A 15,759-nucleotide genomic window follows, 5' to 3' on the forward strand; every position below is an offset into this window, starting at 1 on the left:
TTAACCGATTATCGATTTACCATAGGTTTCTATGGGAATTTGATTAATTCGTTCTGGAGACCCCAAAAATAAAAAAAGTATATACTTTTTTACTACGTTTATTCATATGTAATAATAAAAATACATATATACACGGTCTTGCATTTTTATTAGTCATGTTTTTTCTGTTTGTGGGGGTTAAAGAATCTATCCAATGTCGATTACTTTTCTGTCTTATTCATGATTTTTCAGAAGTAATTAATAGCATTGTAAGATCCCTAGGCTTATTAACCTCAACTTGGTTTGGATGCCATTTTAAGACCGTTGTTCTGACATCTTCCTACTTTTTCAAAAGATCTTTAATAGCAGATATCGGCATAAATCCGCATTTTCAGAAGAAAACGTAAAAGAATTGTTTCTGTCAGAAATACAAAAGGCTGGAATTACAAGAGAGAGTTTCAAAGTTCGGGGGAATACTATCCGATCAGTATATACTGGGTAGAACGTCGATGTCGACGTCTCCCGCGCTCCGAAAAGTTTTGAATTGTTGCCTGAAGACAAAGGAAGGCCAATCGGTATTCGTTATTTTACGTCGCTTCTTGTGTTTGTTCAGTGAAGTGTTCGTTATCCGAACATATGTTCGTTGTCCGATCATAAAAATCTTTCGCAAAAGTGTTCATTATCCGATTTGTTCATTAACCGATCATCCACTGTACTATCTAAACAAACATCTGTAAAGTAAGAAGAATAAAATTAAATAATTGTTCATGTTTGACTTTTTCTTTTACTTTCCTGACTAAGGGTGTTGTTTTTTGACCAATCACCATACTTTCCATAAGATTTTTACATTTAGGGGACCTTTGAAACATCAAGAAATGCAAGAAAATTTGGGGGCTTTTTCTGTATGTATGAATGGTGAGGGGTGAGTGAGTGGAATGCAATTTTGTTCACCCCCATTGAAACTTAATAACTTTTGTGGTTTTTGTCAAAGATTTCTGAAATTTTGCTGGAAGGTTTATATATTAGGGGAATTGATATTACTAAATTTTGATGGTTAAAGGTCAAGAAAGTTGGGAGATAAAGGGGTAGTGTCATACCTCAAGTACAGTTGGACTTAATTGCAATTTTACTCATTATTAGCATTTACAATTTTTTTATAAAACCCATCCCTACTCTCAAAATTAAGTCTTTTAACATTTTATAATAGTTAAAAACACAGGAAATACTCAAATATTTTTAGTTACATCCCTATATAATATATCAAAATAATTTAGAATATAAATATTTCTGTATTTGCATAGTAGATAAGTAATTGCCAATTACTATAAAGTAAGGGGGAACCAAGTAATTTTGTTAAAATAAGTAAAAAATATTTAAATTTATTAACATCAATTTATACTGAAACTTTCAAATACTTTAAACTAATTTTTACAATATTTTATTGGATTTTGATAACTGTTACACATTAAAACATATATAAGAATCTAGAATTTTGATCTGTTATTAAAGAACATTATTTTTGTTTGTTCTATGAATGAAATTTAAAATTCAATATATTTCATTCTGAATAAATATTTTTGAAAATCCACTAGAAAATCTTGTAAGGTGAGTTATTATGCTACTGTGTATGAATAAATAGTACCAGTTACAAGAGCTTTGACACATGAGAAATTTATGTCAAGTAAGCGTGGTTCATGAAAACTGAAAAATTCAATAAGTTTTTTCTTTTTTTGAAGTGAAATTAACTGAAAGTTAGTATTATTATTCTTTATTAAGTACACCACTCATGAGAGTACAAAACTTTTACAGGATTTCACATATGGAATACAAGAAACAGCATGTACTGTACAATAATTGTTTATGCATGGAAACAATATCACCAAAATTTGCAACTTTTGAAGATGTTAAGAGACAAAAGTTAAAAAAGCTGAAAAGATACTGCTTCTCTAATTGCCTCCAATTCTGCCTGAAAGACAGTGTAACTGGGATATTTAAAATGAAAAAAGTGAAGGTGCTCCAAATGCAAACCTCTAAAAATACACAGTCCTGCACCAACAGAGGAATCCTTTTTACAGCCATCGATATATAATAACAAAATCACCTTTGCAACGAATGTTAGGATCTAAAAGACATTGAGACTTCTCCATTGATGAGGACAGACCTTACCATTGATGAGTTCTGAGCTAGATATCAAATTTATTGCCATGGCTTTCAACATATTTTGGGAGTACTTATTTATATTACTTGTCCTTAAAATTAAATAGTAAATTAAAATCATTCTTGTGCTATATTGGCCAAGGAATTTGTTTAGTCAGAAATATGAACTGTTTTGTGTTGTTGTTTTCTATACAAGGCGTCTTTGCACTTACAGGAATTTATCTGCCACAGTTTTCTTGTTTAAAACATGATCCCAGGAAGAGATTGCATAAAATACCAGAGACTGCAGTGCACATGTAAAAGAATCTTTAATCCTCTAGATTTCAGACTCCAGGTATTCCTTGCACTCTTGCATGCTGATCAGCTAACTGCTTTGCTTCACTGAGAGTGGTCAACATGCTGATTATAATACAGCTTGGTATCAAGGAATACTCATAGATATTTATGCAGTGTGACCCACTCCACATCGATTTCATTTAGTGTGAGAATCCAAACTTTAACAAAAATCAATTGTTTATGTTGTCACACTTGTTCAATAATTGTTGTCATCTACTACCTGAGAGAACCTCCACTCACACTTTCCTGACAGAAAAAATGACACATTCCCATAACCTGTTGATCTCTTGGCTGGTTGATATCATGCTAATAGCATAATTGATGGCTGAAGAGTCGGTCACTGTTTAGTTCTTCCCAAGATAAGAAGTCACCAGCCAATCCCTAAGGATAGTCATCATCAGTGCCTCTAATGTGTTAGTCAGTTCAGGACCTCCTATATTACCTTAACAGATACCTTGCCCATTCTCCATATAAAGACTCCTCCAGTAACGGATATCATCTATCCCACTAATGGATATTGTCAAATTCCCATCACAAGATATTACCTATTTCCAAATTGTTCTGATCATCAAACTGTCCGCACAACAACCCTACTACCAAAGATAAACTTTTGCAGTTGGAACACGACAACTGGAAAATCCATCAGGTATTTATCTCTACATGTGATCTAATGTAAACTCTCTCTCGCGACCACTGCATTAAATTGGTCAGTTAATCTAATATTACGATATATGTATCATGTGACCTGGTTTTTGGGATTATTAAATGGTTATTTGTTTAACCCTAGAGTCTGAGTGCAGTACTTCTGTTGCACTGCCTCACTGTCCTCCATCCAGAATCCGATTGCTCATTCATGTGGCCGCTCAAATGACCTACTTTCAAATCCAACCTGATTTGCCATCACAGCTTCCGTGTCAATTGGAACATGGAGATGTCATTACTGACAGGCATCGAAAAGGTGCCGACTCCTGGTCACATTAGTTAAATACAAGGATGACAATATTTGTATCTTCTAGTAAAAAGCATAGCTTTAGACTTATCAGGATTAAGCATAACATTTACAGTACAGTAGATTCTCCCACATCCAACTCCCCCATATCTGAATTCTCCCTTATGTGGACTGATCAAAGGCAACCAGAAATTTTTGAAAATATCATACACTACAAATCTTACCTTTCAATATTGCAGTGTGTACATTAAAAAAAATTATATTTTTATTAATGTTGCCTTGAAGTTTGTAGAAGAGCACAGTGCCATCAACCACCACTGACGTGATAATGATGAGGGGCATTGGCATAATATAGCAGCTTGTCTGCAAATCAAGAACAACAAAACAATTTTGAAAGTATTGTGTTAACATTGTTTATTTTGACTTTGGGAGTTACGATTAAACATTTTTTATACATATAGTAGGCATATAAGTGACAGTCTAATCTAAAAATTATCACACTCCCTTATCTGGATTTTTCTAATATCCAAATCACTCCTACCCACAATAGTTTGGATACAGGAGTGTCTACTATACTTGTCATAACCTCTAAACTACAAACTAGTTCTTCCAGCTTACATTGAATGCATGACAGTGCTGTCTTGCACTGCGCCTTGGTCACATCATCAGCATATACTGTAATAAGAGTGGAGCTGTCAGCATTCACTGAAGGGAGGGGATTAATAAGGATAGGGAAATAAAATACTTCTGTGGAATAAATTTATACAATGGTTGAGATACTGGGATATCATGATAGTTTAATATAACTATCCTTTCCTCTAAGTGGGCTTTCATAAATTTTATAATATATATATATATATAGAGCAGTTGACAGATAAAAGATTATTGATTATGGCAAATGCCACATGCTATCAAAATCTGTTCTTTTCCTAGACAATTTAAATGTCTAGGAAAAGAACAGCAATAAAAAGGCAATTCCTGATCCCAATCTCAATGGAAGTTGTGAGCCTACACATGGCATCCTCTGCAGATTTTCCTTGAATAAATCCATATTGATTAGTAGATATACATACAACCATATTTTGTTAAGAAATGTCAATCTGGTAAAGAAAATCTTTTCTAGAACTTTTCCTAGGGCTGGAAGAAAACTGATTGGATAAAATTTATTTGAACAGCCTGGCTTCTTTAAAAGAACAATCATTACTATTTTCCAGTATTTCAGATAATAGGAACATTTAAGACATGCATTATACAGATGAAAAAGATGTGTTCAGAGTAACCTGTAGGATTTTTGCAGTGTTAATGCATTGAGATTATTTCAACTGGGTGCCTTTGAAGTATCTAGGACAAATAGGGCAGTTTCAATTTCATGTTTAGTTATTTCTGGGAATTTATCCACCACCATGCTGTCCAATGTTTTGTATTTTTCCAATGCCAGTTGCTATAACAGACTGCAGGTATACTACATATCTAGTGAAAAAAGATCAGCAGCAACAGTTTCCAAATATTGATTGCATGTTGGGATTAGGATTATTAGAAGATAAAGTATTGTGAATTCTATCAAGGTGCCACCTAGATAATATATATAACCTTCCTAGGCTGAACAGTACTGTATTGCTTTTAAGTTTTCCCTAACCTGTTCCCTCCTGTAGAATCCTGATATACACTTACATTCCTCTTCCTACCTCAAGTACAAGATGGGATTTTTCTGCCAATGATATCAACATCTTAACATTTTTTCTCCTCAGGGAGGCGAGTTCTGATGTCTATCAGTATACTGTTCTGATGCCCTTTTGTTTTTTGGAGATAGCCTCAATAGCTACTGTGACCTTTCGGGTCGGCACCTCTTTTCAGGTGTGAAGTAGTAATTGCCGTCTCGGCTTCCGTGTTCTGATAAATATGGTGGTGTCAATCCTGACAGGTCACACTACAGTATGATAAATACCCTGGAGATGAGAAACTCTTTCTTCAATGGAAACTTCTCAAATCCAACTTCTGGGTTTAAAACCTTAACATTCTGTTCCAGAATGGATTCAAAAAGCTCGTAATTTGCTTTCTTACACTGGAATCCAGTATTTACTCCTCATTGGAATAGCTTGAAAAAAAAAAAGGGCGTAATAATCTAAACACACATCCTCATCTATTAGATGTCATCCATTAATATATTGCTGTACAGAAAGTCCAACCAGACTAAGATCAATTCAACTCTCATTCTAGGAAGACCTGAATGCAGGAGTGGACTCTTCAATAATAAACAAAGATCTAATTCATTAATTAATAATGAATTAGATCTTTGTATCAGTCTGCCTCTTTCATTTTCCAATCTATAAAACCATATTTCACTTCTAGTGTTAGAATCAGTACAAATAATGTACTGATTGCAAAATGGCATTTTCATTGATGATTATAAAACCAAAATGTCAGTCAACTCTGAAAAATGTTGAAGATGCCCTGCAGTAACAAATATTCAGCCAAGATTTAATTCTTTACGTAAAAATAAAAAAGTACATCCATCTCATTAGTACATAAATTTGCTTTTGTCTTTAATAAATAGTAAAATAGTATATGTATCAAAGAACTGTTTTGGAATAAATTGTTTTATGATTTATTATTAGTAAGTGATTTTATTTGTATATTTGTTTTATATCCCTATATAGTGGGGTTAATAAAATTTTCTCAGGTAAAAGAGAGTTATGAATGGAAAAGGTTTAAGAAGCAGTTCTGATCTAGACAAATGCAAAGCACTTCAAACATTCAAACTTCAAACTGATTTATTGTAGTAGGAATTTGAATTCCAGGATACAGTTGTATTTTCAAATTAATCTAACAGCGCTGTCCAACTTATCATAGCCCGCGGGCCATATTTTCTTCACCAAACATTTCGGGGGCCAAGAAGATTGCTGCTGTATTCAGCCAGGTTAAGTGAAGTTACGCAAACTAATTAGTACCTACTTTAAATTCAAATTAGATTTAAATTTTCACATAGTAAAATAATTTTAATATTAATAATAATAATTTAGTAACATAAATTTATTCATAGTAAAATGTACTCGGGGGCCGTAAAAATTATTTGACGGGCCGTATACGACCTGCCAGTTGGACAGCCCTGATCTGTAACATACCAGAGAAATTGTATAAATGAAAAACAGGTTTTTTAGATGAAATTACATATAAAAGACAAGGCTAAATATCTTATTTACTTTGTTTGTAATTTTCTATTTTACCTAGTTATTATCATTTAAGGGGTGGCACATTGTGATGGAACTAAAATATTCTAAACTTTTTGAACTGACTAGTAATCAGAATTAATGAGAAAAGGTAATAGTCATTCATAAATTACTGTATAAGGGAAAGGAATGAGTATGGATAACAATTTATTCAAAAATAGTTATTTTTGTTTAATAGAATTGTTATTATATTATAGCCCAGGGATCAGCAACCTTTCAGTGGTGTTATGCTACAGTGTTATTCTGAGTGTCTGATATGATTCTATCAAGTTTATTATACATGTTATCAAAATTAGTCCGGTTATAACAGACTTTAAAAATGTATAGTTTTGAAGTTAAGCTGTTAATTGAATTATTGCCTTATATGTGAAGCACTTGCATAACACGTAGATGGTGACATGGAGTGTAAACGCATGCACTGTAATAGAAATATACAAACAAGAGATTCATTTTTAATATACCATTGCCTTCACTAAACTGTGACTTCCATTGAAATGTGTAATTAAAATTAAAATATAATTTTTACTACATTTCTATTCAATCAGAGTGCCAGTGAAAATCATCCCATGTGCCATACGTTGCCGACCCATTATAGCCTAAACTATACTATCATTATTAATATCATTAAACTATACTATCATACTATCATTATAGTAACACATAATAATTTAATGAAAACAATTAAAGCAAAATTTTGGTCAATACAAAGAAAATGCTTTTTAATTCTATGCATCCAGTAACTTCATATATATAAAATCATAAATTCAACTTAAATATTTGACTGTAATATACTGTAACTAACCTGAAACTAGAAAAAACTACAAAGCTCTATTATTTGTATTATTATTTTGGAAGTAATTGTAACATTTCTAATTTCATATTTATAAAATAAGCAATCATACAATTATAACAGAAATCAGCATTCAATTGAAATTATAAAAACAATTCTGAATATTTAAAATACTAAATTAAAAATGTCAAAGTAGCAACAATAACAACAGAGCTATAAACAGTATAAATCGGTCAGTTATAGGAAATATTAGTCACAGAAATTAGTTTAGAATGTTTTCATCTAATCTATGTAAATTATTTATTTAAAAATTTTAAATTATTTTCAATATTAAAAATAATGTTTTTCTTTTATAGTACAAATGCATATATACTGTAATTGATAAAAAGAGATTCAGTTTAAAGTCGTTACTATAAAAAATAATAATTTAATAAATTATAAGTATACTTACGTATCACCATCATGATCTTGACGAAATATCTCTTTCCATAAAAAAGAATCATTCATATCCTTCAAAATCATTTGCTCTGATTGTTGTTTTGAATTAATATCAATTTCAGATACAGATGAAGAGTATAAGTCAGATATCACTCCACTATCATGAGTAACAGTAGAACTGCCCCATTTTTCATCAAGTTCTGAATCAGGTAATGCTGGAGTGTCATCAGTACTTGAAGTCTTTTCAAAGCTTATATTTAATTTTGAAAAACTTATTGAACTGGCACTGTCAAACATTCCACTGTCAATACTAAATTGAGATGATGAAGAAAAGCTAATAGAACTACATCCTGAATCTGTACGCATGGATTCATAACTCGATATTTTCTCTGAATCAGAAATTACATGTTTATGAAGTTTCTTTTCAGATGTTTTCACAGGATTTTCAGTCTTTTCCATTTTATATTCTTGAATAGCTTCAGTCTTCTGAAAAGTGTTTTTATTATGACTTCTTCCTTTCATAACTTTAGATTCTGAAATATAAATTTACTAAATAAGAAAACTTATCATTTAATTACTACTTGTGACTTATTATTTATATTTATAATAATTTTATTTTTGTATTTAGTTAAATTATTATGAATATTTAATTTAAAAGTATATATAATGATTTAGAATATTCTAATAAATAATTCTAATTGTTTTAACAAAATTAGAACATAAGCTACTAAATGAGTCAGGATTAAATAGTCTAACCTGGAATTGGCTTGTGATATTAATTTACAGACTTTTCCCATATAGACTGATGAGTCCAAAACAATGCTTTATTTCATAAATTGATGCAATTAGCAATTTATGAAATAAGGCATTGTTTTGGACTAATAGTTCTTATGGGGAAACTCAGTAAATTAAACATTAAAAACACAAGAATACATATATTTTATCATTTGATTTTATGTTTATTACTTTCATAATCAATCTCATATTTTTCATTATTAATTAATTGTTATTATGGTAGGTGACAATGCTGTCTTTCCAATTCATTAGATTGAATACGTACATACCTTCACACTCATAATCCATAAAAGGATGAGCAGCAGACAAGAGGAGGATACAATCTTACAAACTATCCATTCAGCAATCTCCACATTTTCCTGTCCAGACACACTCATGTCTCTTCTAGCACACTTCCTCACATTCTCTTTCTGACTCAACACCTTACATTCAGATACTCATCCACTTGTTCCAACCAAGACTTTCTTGGCCTTCCCCTACCACACTTTCCATGTAAACTCTCTTCAACATTTCTTTTCATTCTCTCAACATGACAATCATCATAGGGCTGATTTCCCCACCTTTTCAACTACATTCTTCCAGCACTTGTTCATTTTTCACATAGTCTCTCCTCATTATGCCACTCACACACCTCTCAAATATCTTATCTCACATTATGTAATGTAACCCCTGCAACTCTTCTGCCATACCCAAGTTTTGCTACCATACATAAGCACAGGTAACCCCTGCAACTGTTCTGCCATACCCAAGTTTTGATACCATACATAAGCACAGCCACCACAACATTCCCATACACATTCATTTGTGCCTCTTTGGACATTCTTTTATCTCTTGCAAATCTACTCATTGCACCCTCCATCCGTGCTCCAGCATTCACTCTTTTAGTGATTTCACCATCTATCCTTCCATTCTTATCTATCAAGCTTCCCAAATATACAAACTCATTTACTTATTCCAGTTGTTCACCATCAAGCTCAATCATGCAATCTGTTTACTCATCTTTCTGTTCAAAAATAATCACTTTAGTTTTATTCATATTCACTTGCAGCATACCTCTTTCCTTAAATTCTCATACACCTCTTTGAGATTAGACAAGTATCTGAAACTCTTCCTTGCTCTCTGCTAATAGCATACTTTCATCCTTTCCCTTGAACAATCACAGCATTTCTCCAATCACACAGCATCACGACTTTGTCCCAATATAAGTTGCAGAATCAGAGCATACAGAGTCACATCTTTTTCTTCCTATTTTAACATTTCTGCAGTCACACCATCCAAACAAGGAGGTTTGCCATTTTGCATCTTTTTATTGCATTCATAACCTCACTCAGTTGAACAGGGCCACATACATCTTCATTTATCTCCAAACTGTTCTTCCATTTACACTACCACCATTGCCCCTCAACAGGTTCTCAAAATATTCATACCAGCCATTATGCACCTCACATTTATCCCACATCAGATCACCATTTGCATTTTGTACACAGGATACACTTTTCTTTCCGCTGCCATATATACTTTTCATTTGCTTCTAGAACAACTTTCTATTTTATTCAAATGTCTCTTGTAAATGCTCGATCCATTCTTCATTTATTCTGTCCTTGCTTTCTTTAATCACTTGTGAAGCTTCCCATTTCTTATTTTCAGTCATTTCCCTTATTAATTCATTTATTTATCTCTCACTACTCTTACATTCTGCACACCCAATTGACATTTACACTTGTATTTTCTTTTTCTGATTAGCTTAGTCTGGTCCTGTCACTTCCTGGTTGGTCCCCACCAACCAGGAAGTGACAAGGAAGCAAAAGGAAAGAAAGGCAGGGTAGGAATTGTGGAGCTCCTGACCTGAAGAGAAGTCAGGAGACCACCACTCCCACCTATCTTTCATTCCTTTTGCCTTCTTTTAACAAAACAAAATTTTTGCATGATGGGGGTACTACCCCAAGGTGGAGGACCATTGATGCTATTTTTGTCTGGCTCCTATCCTCTTTGGATATCCCTGTTTGGAAGCAAAGCTGTCACTGACATAGCTCACAGGGTCTAGACTGCACACAAACCTGTTCACCATATCAAGGTGATCTTGGAGCAGGTGATTATATTGAATGATTTCAAATCTTGTAAGAAAATAAGAGCATTGTAATTAATTCATCTGCTTATGTTATGATTCATAATACCACAATTTTTTTGTGTATAATCTATAACATCCATGAAGAAGTTATGCATTGCCCTAAAAAAACTTGCTATAATGAAAATAAAATGTTTGCATAACTACACTACAGAATTTCTCATTATGATTTAAAATCAATGTATAACTTGCACCATTGCATAATCCACACAGTCTTTCAAAGTGTTTATAAAACAAGTCATTAGGTAACTAAGTATGGTCACTGAAAATAAGCCTATAGTTTGAGTCTTCAAATAAATTACAAATTCCACTAAATTCAATTTTTTGGAGTTTAGAATCATTTAATTATTTTTTCATATCACCTCAAAATTTGTTTGTTTATATAAAATATTACTTCAGCAAAGAAACTGATTAAACTTGTATAGTATTATGTACAGTAGCATTCTGACAAACAAAAAAGGAAAAATAACATATATCAGAAATTAATAAAAAAAAAAAAAATTAAAATCTTTTTATCAAGACTGCAATAATAAAAAGATACAAATAAAAAACAACAACACATTGAAAATAATAAGAAAAAACTCAGAGTATTGCAATCATTATGAATTTTTAAAATATTTTACATACTATAAATTTTAAAATACAGNCATCTGACTACCCGGCATAATTGGTGTCTGCTCCATTTTCATTTTTTATGGTACAGTACGGTTATTTTATGCTGCGGAACGAATTATATGTTTTAACATGTATTTCTATGGGAAAATGCGTTTCGTATAACGGACGTTTCACTTAACGGACGTGCACCTGGAACGGATTAAGTACGTTGTACGAGGCACCACTGTATTTGATTCTTTAAATGTTCTATCATAATCATATCATATCAAAAGTCTTAAAAAGAATCAACCAATTTCTCTCTCTAATGACTTTAATATATGCACTTTTCTGTTTTATTAAAGATCAAAACTGAAATATTTCTCTTAAATCCTAGTACTTTTGGATTTCTAGTCCATCTTCATATCTCCCAAGAAAAAGTGATTTTAAAAGATGAGTTAATGCAAGAACCAAGTCATTGCATGGATAAAAAAATTTTTTGTACCTGCTGTAAATGGTTGGGAACATAACTTAATGTTTTTAAATTAGTATGATTTTAATTACAAAAAAATAATTACATTTACAGCATGAGAAATTTTTTGGGTTGTAATGTTGGGCACATAGCATCATAATACAGAAAATTGTTGGTCTGTAATCCTTATAATGTTAATGGAGTTATTAATGCTGAGCATGTAGTATTTTATCTTCAGTATTTTCAAATATCATAACTTGAATTCGTTAATCATTGTAATGATAATGTCAAAAAGAAAAAAAAAAAAATTAATAATAAAAAAAAAAGATATCAAAATTTGACCAATCACTATACTTTCCCTGTGTTATATTCTATAACAGCCAAAAAAGTAAAAAACTATCTTACAATATTTGAAAATGTTTGTTTCTTTATTAAAATTACAATGATTTAAACAGAGAATTGAAATTATTGAACTGAACTTAATATCTTTTAAATAACTACTAAAAAATACACTACTTAAACTAATAAAAATTTTTTCATGTTTACAGAAAATAATTTAGTAATCATATATTTATATATAATTGATTTTACTGATTGCATTTTATTATGTAATTTGAGATGATTCAATTCTAAAGTTCTAGTAACATTAAAACTTTATTAAATGAATGTTTTGTTGTTAATATGAATTCAATTTAAAACCAATTTATTTTCTAATTTTAAACTGAACTTGCTTTATAATTTAACTATTCAGTTAAATTATAAAGCAAAGTTTAAAAACTACAACAAGATAATTCAAGCAAAACATGAAAGTTTTAACTAGCAAGCACAAAGCACAAATAATTGTATCAAATGATTAAAGTTATTTAATAAACAAATTTTTTTTATCAAAATATAAAAATAAATTTCTTAATATAAAATTAAAAATAAACAAGAATGGAAAATAAATTTAATTGGAAATTTTGATGATGCTGAGTTATTCAGTTCATCAAAACTAGTTTCTTTTGAAAAATAATTGCATTTTTTATAAAATACACCTACTTAAAAAGTAATTATATTAATTGTTTTGAATTTTGCTTAAATAAACAAAAATTTTGAAGATTAATGGTTACAGACATTAAACAATTTGGTTCTTTAGAGCTGCATTTCCTAAAGAATGAATCTTAAAGAAATAACTGATTTGTGGTGAGTTTTTCTCGCCACAAATCAGATATTTTTCTACAGAGTGTTTTGTGCAAATGATGCAAAGTGCTCAAATAAATTCTTTGTTGACAATCGGAAGGAATTCGTGATGCACAACATCATGACAATCGAAGAAAACAAGTCAACATGACCTTGATTTTTGACCACTTTGACATAGTCTTATCGGCCTTACTTTACCTTTCAAGAGCCATTCACTTGATTGTTGAGCTGTTTCAGTGTCAAAAGCATAGATTCATGTTTCATCATCTATAATGATGCATTTTAAGAATGATTTGTCTCAAGAAAGCATTTCCTCAATCACTCAAAAACGTTGTTTTTGGAAAATAATCAACGTTTTCAGGATAACTTTAGAAGCGACACACTGCAAGCTAAAATTATCTTTTAAAATTGCTTGACAAGATCCAAATGATACTGGAACATGTCCAATAATGCCCCTAATTGTTAAATGATGATTACTGAGCACCAAATCTTTGACTTGAGGAAAATGTTCATCAGTTGAAGTGTATGGTCTACCAGAACGTGGTTCATGTTCAAAGCATTCTCTTCCTTCCTTGAACATCTTTTATCACTCTAAAACTCTTGCTTTTGATAGACTATCATAATCAAAGCATTTTTTGAACATTTCCAACATTTTTGAAAAGTATTTCCTTTGCAAACACAGAATTCAATGCACATTCTTTGCTCAATTACATTCAACATTTTGAAAAATTGTTGGTGTAAAAATTCTTTATGCATGGAACAAGTGTTTAATTGAAACAAAAAAAAATGATGACATGAATTGCTGCTAAATGTTGATAAAAGTCTTACCAAATGACAAAAAAAAACTGACAACAGCACACTCTTGTATGTATGCAGTTTAAATGAACCATTCCAGATACTTTTTGATCACAGTAGTATGTAATAAATTAAAATTTTAAGAAAAGTTACATATTCTAGTATGAATTTTCATACTACAGGCTTTCTTGGATTAATATATTAATATGCTAAAAGAGGAGTTGTCAAATAAAAACTGTCTTAAATTTTTTTAAGCTATCAGTCAAATATATAAAATACAACTTCAACTTTAAATGAATCCATACTGAAAGTTTAAAAACTAAATCAAAAAGCAACAAATGGTAAAAACCAAAATTGCTTATTATTGATAGACCTAAATTTAAAGTATCCACCTTTTTAAATTAAAAAGTTCTTAGCATTTTCTCTAACTGCATAAATCCATATATGTTTCATAGATTATTTGAAACTGCCAAATTAGTTTTAAGAGTCCAATATAAATTCTTACTAAATTCAATCCAAATCATATCAAAAGATACAGAAGCTTTTGTAAAATAATTAAGATGTTAAATCTTTTTTTGCATTTTTTCAAAATTAATGATTTTATTTGATCTTTGCTTAGAAAAATATTCAATGTTGAAGTAACTTTGATATATGAAGTAAACTTTCATTTTGAAATAATTGTTTAAATGTATGTTTTAATCTATTTAGGAAGCTAACTGGATTGCTTAATCAATCAATAGTTTTATGGATAGGTAAACAAATCACTTCAATTGACAAAATATCTTAACAGCTGGATAATACTGTATAAAATTTAAATGGTTCAAGAACTTCATTTTAAATAATATTTAATGAATACAGTAAGGTTGGATAAATCAAAATTGCAACAACAAAAAGTTTGATGAATGAAAGAAACAAATTTATTTATTTAGATATTCATTTTTATGATTTCTTAATGTAATTGTTGATTATTATAAAGATATTAAAAGACAAATATAAATATTTTAATGAGCAAAAAGCTAAGGTTTAAGTATTTAAACAAATATTTCAAATGAAAACTTATTTTACTACTGTAGTTATAAATTAAAATTAAAGTCTAACTAGATCAAATATCATAAAAAAAAAATAAAAACTTTTGACTCTATTCAGTCAAAATAAAAACACACAATTAAGTGAACTACTTTTGATATATAGGGAGATGCAAAAGTAGGTATAAAGTTAAGAATCTGAGGAATAAAAATAATAATAAACACCAAACATTTGTATTATCTTTTATTAGTTTATATTCCTTATTTGTGATTTAATTTGTACATAAAAATAAATGCTTTTTCTTCCTGTATGTTTATTTTCCATAATAACAACTGTACACCTACTTTTGCACCCTGTGTGTGTATATATATAATGAATTTAACTATATACTAAAAAGCATATAGTTAAATTTATATGCACTAATAAGCAATGTAAAATGATCATTTTACATCTCTTATTATTATATATTATAGAAGAGTATAGTTATACAAATGAGAACAGTATTTATTTCACCACTTATTATTGTTTTCCAAAAAAATTTCCAGAAATACATAATTAATTGAATTAAATAAGTTTTAAAATTCTTTAACAGTTTATATTGCTTATTAACTAAAAATTGCTTCATTATTTTTTATAACTTTAAAAGGCAATGCTTTAAAATGACATGACATCATCTCAAGATTTAACCCAAACGTGACATCACTATATTACAAGCAGTCAAAATGTGTGATATCAAAATTATAAACAATAGTATAATTTACAAATTATAAATCAACATTAATAAAGTCCAATAGATTTAAAAAATACATAATATAATTTGGCTCTGAAGTATTTAGAACTAGACAAATAAAACATTGTTTACATCAGTGCTGGATTTTGATAAATTAATCAAATTAAGAT

General features: G+C 30.1%; 1 protein-coding gene across 1 annotated transcript in view; it reads right to left on the reverse strand.

Annotated features, from left to right (window-relative positions):
* Nucleotides 1–15,759, reverse strand: part of LOC111620617 (NF-kappa-B inhibitor cactus-like) — a 40,834-nt gene that overhangs the window by 24,463 nt on the left and 612 nt on the right. The window contains exon 2 of the mRNA XM_023362582.1: nt 7,890–8,409. Within this exon, the coding sequence (XP_023218350.1) occupies nt 7,890–8,398 (509 nt within the window). The 5' untranslated portion in view covers nt 8,399–8,409. The remainder of the gene's footprint in view (nt 1–7,889; nt 8,410–15,759) is intronic.

The sequence above is a fragment of the Centruroides sculpturatus genome, unplaced genomic scaffold, assembly GCF_000671375.1.
Source record: "Centruroides sculpturatus isolate CEXI.00-Female unplaced genomic scaffold, Cexi_2.0 scaffold198, whole genome shotgun sequence".
Taxonomy (NCBI): Eukaryota; Metazoa; Arthropoda; class Arachnida; order Scorpiones; family Buthidae; genus Centruroides; species Centruroides sculpturatus.